General features: G+C 46.3%; 1 protein-coding gene across 1 annotated transcript; it reads left to right on the top strand.

Moving 5' to 3' along the window:
• Window positions 1-758: 758 nt before the first annotated feature.
• On the top strand, window positions 759-4,963 carry LOC120025121 (cAMP-regulated phosphoprotein 19-A-like). Its single transcript, XM_038969558.1, has 3 exons — window positions 759-960; window positions 3,860-3,982; window positions 4,253-4,963. The coding sequence occupies exons 1-3, from the start codon at window positions 901-903 to the stop codon at window positions 4,430-4,432; spliced, it is 363 nt and encodes a 120-aa protein (XP_038825486.1). The 5' UTR covers window positions 759-900; the 3' UTR covers window positions 4,433-4,963.
• Window positions 4,964-6,032: the final 1,069 nt, after the last annotated feature.

Below are 6,032 nucleotides of genomic sequence, written 5' to 3'. Positions count from 1 at the left end.
CATTGTCTGCGTGTCTTATTTTGAGTGTCTTGGACAACTGAGGTCCATGTCATGTCGACTGATGTAAAACATATAATGTTCTTATACATATGATAAAGATGATATGAAAATTAGTCAGTATTTCTACAGTGGTATAAAATTACTGTTTAAGTCCTCATTGGTCATAGCAGGTTGGTCCTCGGGTCAGATGTACATGACAAGTGGCCTGTGGAGAAGACAAAGAATACACACTGGGGAGCTACATTCAAATCCTTGTCAATTAAATAACACTTTTCTTCTGTCTGTAAACCACTAATATATGTAACCTGACCCTTCTTTCTTAGTGTAGGCCTACTGCTGCAGGCTTCAACTGCCAAGAGGTCATGGCACAGGTGGTGGCCACACTCCATAACCACAGAGTCACTGGCTCAGCTCTGGCAGTTCCCCCACAATCCCTGGCCTTCAATATAACATATGGATCATGGTCCATTAAAGGAAGAATGTGTATAATTTAGCTTATTTCGTGACATTGGACTTGATGACCAAAGCCTTCTGATGCAGTCCATTATCATTACAGCAAAAAACGACATTTACCATCATGCAATATACTGGGAAACACCACTTCAAATTTGATGTCAAAAACGTTTGTAGTGAATGTCGGTTGCATGAATTAAGTCGAGTAAAGTTGATGCTCAATAAAAGGCTCTACGTTTGTCTTGCTCAAATATCAAGCGACAGTTTTTAGAGGAAGATGGATGAGCGCGCCTCTGCTAAAGAATGACGTCAGATCGGGCAGACATATTTGTGCGGGCTAATAGTTAACGGTCGTACGAATTCGTATGGGGAGAGGAAGCCAGGGCAAGGATTTAGTTCAGATTGTGTTTACTTCTCGACTTTGCCAGGGATCGCGGTTGCACAGAAATGTCGGAGGAAATTGAGGGGACAAAGACGACGGAGGAGACGGTGGTGAATGACCAGAATGTACGTTTATTTATCTTAAACACAACCACTTGCTAACCAACGACAGTCAAGCTGCACTGCAATGCACACTATCATATGATATGGCAGGTTTTTAGCTAACGTTAGCTACTGTAACGTCGTTAGCGTTAATCCTTTCTAACTAGTTGTCGTGATTATCAACAACAATATCAGTTTGCTTAATAAATGCCAGATGGTATCTAATCAAGCTGTTTTACATAACTATTTGCAGTCGTAGCTAGCAGGGCTTTTCGATATTAAGCTAACGTTAACTAAGGTCGGATTTCATCTAGCTAACGCGGTAGCTAGCTTCGACAGTTAACGTTAGCTGCCCACAATGCTAACGTTAACTAATCAAGTCGTGATTATTTGTTAAGTAGAAGCAGAACAAATACCCCAATTATTGATTTTCCTGAAGTAATAACCAACGTTAGTTAATTGACTTGCTTGTTGGATAATGACCTAACAAGTTAACGTTAAATATGTCGGTTTGTGTCTATTTTAGCCAGCTTGCTAACAAACCACTATCATTGGCACATTAGCCAGCTAGTTCTAACCACATTAACCAACAAGTGATCTAACTAGCTACCTATCACCAGCAAAGCCATCTAACGTTAGCGAAGTGATGTTGCGTTCAGTGGCTTGACTACTGTTGTCGACTCTAAAGGCAGTCTGGCTGTCTGTCAAGTGACTCGCCCCTCGCAGTACTGAAGGCCAGTATTTGTTGTGTCCTTAGCTAGGTAGCTAGCTAAACTCAGCAAAAAAAGGAACGTCCTCTCACTGTCAACTGCGTTTATTTTCAGCAAACTTAACATGTGTAAATATTTGTATTAACATAAGATTCAACAACTGAGACATAAACGGAACAAGTTCCACAGACATGTGACTAACATAAATGGAATAATGTGTCCCTGAACAAAGGGGGAGTCAAAATCAAAAGTAACACTCAGTATCTGGTGTGGCCACCAGCTGCATTAAGTACTGCAGTGCATCTCCTCCTCATGGACTGCACCAGATTTGCCAGTTCTTGCTGTGAGATGTTACCCCACTCTTCCACCAAGGCACCTGCAAGTTCCCGGACATTTCTGGGGGGGAATGGCCCTCGCCCTCACCCTCCGATCCAACAGGTCCCAGACTTGCTCAATGGGATTGAGATCTGGGCTCTTCGCTGGCCATGGTAGAACACTGACATTCATGTCTTGAAGGAAACCATGCACAGAACAAGCAGTATGGCTGGTGGCATTGTCATGCTGGAGGGTCAAGTCAGGATGAGCCTGCAGGAAGGGTACCACATGAGGGAGGAGGATGTCTTCCCTGTAACGCACAGCGTTGAGATTGCCTGCAATGACAACAAGCTCAGTCCGATGATGCTGTGACACACCGCCCCAGACCATGACGGACCCTCCACCTCCAAATCGCTCCAGAGTACAGGCCTCAGTGTAACGCTCATTCCTTCGATGATAAACCCAAATCCGACCATCACCCTTGCTGAGACAAAACCGCGACTCGTCAGTGAAGAGCACTTTTTGCCAGTCCTGTCTGGTCCAGCGACGGTGGGTTTGTGCCCATAAGCGATGTTGTTGACAGTGATGTCTGGTGAGGACCTGCTATACAACAGGCCTACAAGCCCTCAGTCCAGCCTCTCTCAGCCTATTGCGGACAGTCTGAACACTGATGGAGGGATTGTGCGTTCCTGGTGTAACTCAGGCAGTTGTTGTTGCCATCCTATACCTGTCCCGCAGGTGTGGTGATCGGATGTACCGATCCTGTGCAGGTGGTGTTACACGTGGTCTGCCACTGTGAGGACGATCAGCTGTCCGTCCTGTCTCCCAGTAGCGCTGTCTTAGGCGTCTCATAGTATGGACATTGCAATTTATTGCCCTGGCCACATCTGCAGTCCTCATGCCTCCTTGCAGCATGCCTAAGGTACATTCACGCAGATGAGCAGGGACCCTGGGCATCTTTCTTTTGGTGTTTTTCATGGTCAGTAAAAAGGCCTCTTTTTAGTCTCCTAAGTTTTCATAACTGTGACCTTAATTGCCTGTAAGCTGTTAGTGTCTTAACCACCGTTCCACAGCTCCATGTTCATTAATTGTTTATGGTTCATTGAACAAGCATGGGAACCGTGTTTAAACCCTTTATAATGAAGATCTGTGAAGTTATTTGGATTTTTACGAATTATCTTTGAAAGACAGGGTCCTGAAAAAGGGACGTTTCTTTTTTTGCGGAGTTTGTTGATTAGATGACAACCTGCCGTCTCTGTGACAATATATGTGAGAGAACATTAGGAACACCTTACAAATATTGAGTCGCACCCCCTTTTGCCCTCAGAACAGGCTCAATTCGCCAGGGTATGGACTACAAGGTGTCGAAAGCATTCCACAGGGATGCTGGCCCATGTTCACTCCAATGCTTCCCTCCCACAGTTGTCAAGTTGGCTGGATGTCCTTTGGGTGGTGGACCATTCTTAATACACATGGGCAAACTGTTGAGCGTGAAAAACCAGCAGCGTTGCAGTTCTTAGCACAATTTAACCAGGCGCTCTAGACTAGACCGTCCATAGGGTCTGTGCAGCAGGCTGAAAGCTTGACTTCCCTACCAGTAGTAACAGTCCTGCTCCCTCCGCATGTGGGTGGTCCATGAGTTTGCATGTGTTGTCCATGTGGGTGGTCCATGAGTTTGCATGTGTTGTCCATGTGGGTGGCATATGTGTTGTGCAGGTGTTTTCAGGAGCTGATGTGACAGACCACAGTGTGCTTGCTTAGCATAGCTTTGGGTACGCTGTCCGTACAACGGCTCAAACCCTGGGCACAATGCCTCGCAAACACGTGACCGCCCGCTTGACAATGCCTTTAAGCCAGCTAGGCCACAGAAGAGCATTCAATTGTTGTTTGTGTTTCAGGAGATGGACGACAAGGTGATCAGTCCAGAGAAGGTTGAGGAGGCCAAGTTGAAGGCTCGCTACCCAAACCTGGGGCACAAACCTGGAGGCTCCGACCTGCTACGCAAACGCCTGACCAAGGGGGTGAGTCCACAGCCCTACCTACTGCCCTACCTACTGCCCTACCTACTGCCCTACCTACTGCCCTACCTACAGCCCTACCTACAGCCCTACCTACAGCCCTACCTACAGCCCTACCTACAGCCCTACCTACTGCCCTACCTACTGCCCTACCTTCTCTCCTAACCTATCCCCACAAGCCCACAGTTGTCTCTCTCTCTCAGCATCAATTAGACTGTCTTTTTTTTTTTTTAGGTTGCAGCTTGTTTTAAGTTTAACATTCTCTCTCTGCAGCAAAAGTATTTTGACTCTGGGGACTACAACATGGCCAAGGCCAAGGTGAAGAACAAGCAGCTTCCTGCAGCCACGTCAGAGAAGAGCGGAGGAGGAGAGATCACAGGAGACCATATCCCTACACCTCAGGACCTGCCGCAGAGGAAACCTTCCCTGGTGGCCAGCAAACTGGCCGGCTGATACACACACTGTCCTGTCTCTAACCCTGTCAATACTCCTAACAATCACCCTACTACACCTGTTCCTGTCTCACTACCTCCCCCCATCTACTTCTGCCCCAGAGAGACCCTTCCCTGGTGGCCAGCAAACTGGCACACACCCCTAACTGCCTGTCCCTGGTTCTGTCCCTCATCCTCTTCACCCAGTCCTCTCTGCTTCCCCTCACCTTCCACTCTGTTATGGCTCCTTCTTCTTCCTGCTCTTCCTCTCCTCTCTGTTCTTGTTTATTTTCTATTCTCATGTAAAAATACACTGAAAGCAAGGATGAGGATGTGTAGAAGGGAGAGAGAGGGAGGACTGAGATGACTCCACTACAGGAGGAGACTTTAAAGATGACCAGAACTCTGTGTCCCAGATGACACCCTATCCTATAGATGACACCCTATATAGCCCTGTGGGCCCTGGTCAAAAGTACAGTGTACAAAACATTAGGAACACCATTCCTAATATTGAGTTGCACCCCCTTTTGCCCTCAGAACAGCCTCAATTCGTTGGGGCATGGACTCTACAAGGTGTCGAAAGCATTCCACAGGGATGCTGGCTCATGTTGACTCCAATGCTTCTCACAGTTGTCAAGTGGGCTGGATATCTTTTGGGTGGTGGACCATTATTGCGACACACAGGAAACTGTTGAACGTGACAAATCCAGCAGTGTTGCAGTTCTTGACGCACTCAAACTGGCACCTACTACCATATCCCGATCAAAGGCACCTAAATATGTCACCCTCTGAATGGCACACATACACAATCTGTCTCAAGGCTTCACAATCCTTCTATAACCTGTCTCCTCCCCTTCATCTACACTGATTGAATTGGATTTAACAAGTGACATCAATAAGGGATCATAGCTTTCACCTGATCAGGCTATCATGGAAAGAGCAGGTGTTCATAATGTTTTGTACACTCAGTGTATTTAGGGAATAGAGTGCCATTTTGGATGTACACCTGGAGAGTCTGTAACATAGAAGGGAGGAGGGCCCAGACTGGAGCCACAGAGATTCTGAAATGGCACACTATTCCCTATGCAGTACACTACTATCAACCAGAGCCCTATGTGGCTGCCCTATGAGCATCTGGCCCAAAACGGTTACACTACATAGGGCATAGTGATCCATTTGGGACAGGCAGACGGTCTCTGGTCTAGAGGGTTGAATGTCGTCTCCAGTCCTGTTAGCTGATTGTGTAAATATTTCTAGTTGTGTTGGAGAGGAGTGAGGCTGAAATCAGCCTTTTAGAATGTTTTAACGTAGAATATTATGATTTACCAAACACGTTGTTGGTGTTATGTTGTCGTCTAAATGATGCTGTAATGTGCTTGAGTGATTGAATATAACCTTGATAATGACTGACCAGAACCTCTCACTGCTGTTGTTCTGTTTAAAGGCAAAATGTATGTCCCAAATGACAACCTATTCATTACATAGTGCACCACTTTTGAACAGGGTCCAAGGGGCTCTGGTGGTGAGAAGTAGTGCATTATATAGGGAATCTCCAATCATACCCTTCTTTCTGTGTAGTGCACTACATTACTGCCACATAGGGCTCTAGTCAAAAGTAGTGC

The sequence above is a fragment of the Salvelinus namaycush genome, chromosome 30 (assembly GCF_016432855.1).
Source record: "Salvelinus namaycush isolate Seneca chromosome 30, SaNama_1.0, whole genome shotgun sequence".
In the NCBI taxonomy this organism is placed as follows: Eukaryota; Metazoa; Chordata; class Actinopteri; order Salmoniformes; family Salmonidae; genus Salvelinus; species Salvelinus namaycush.
The sequence above is the reverse complement of the archived record's forward strand: the minus strand, read 5'-3'. Positions and strand labels throughout refer to the sequence as shown.

What these genes read in the sequence shown, in the direction of transcription:
- LOC120025121 (XM_038969558.1), top strand. Translation starts at nt 901, where the DNA reads ATGTCGGAGGAAATTGAGGGGACAAAGACGACGGAGGAGACGGTGGTG. An exon ending in CGGTGGTGAATGACCAGAAT is followed by an intron (nt 961 to 3,859) that starts GTACGTTTATTT and finishes TTTGTGTTTCAG; the next exon opens with GAGATGGACGACAAGGTGAT. An exon ending in GCAAACGCCTGACCAAGGGG is followed by an intron (nt 3,983 to 4,252) that starts GTGAGTCCACAG and finishes CTCTCTCTGCAG; the next exon opens with CAAAAGTATTTTGACTCTGG.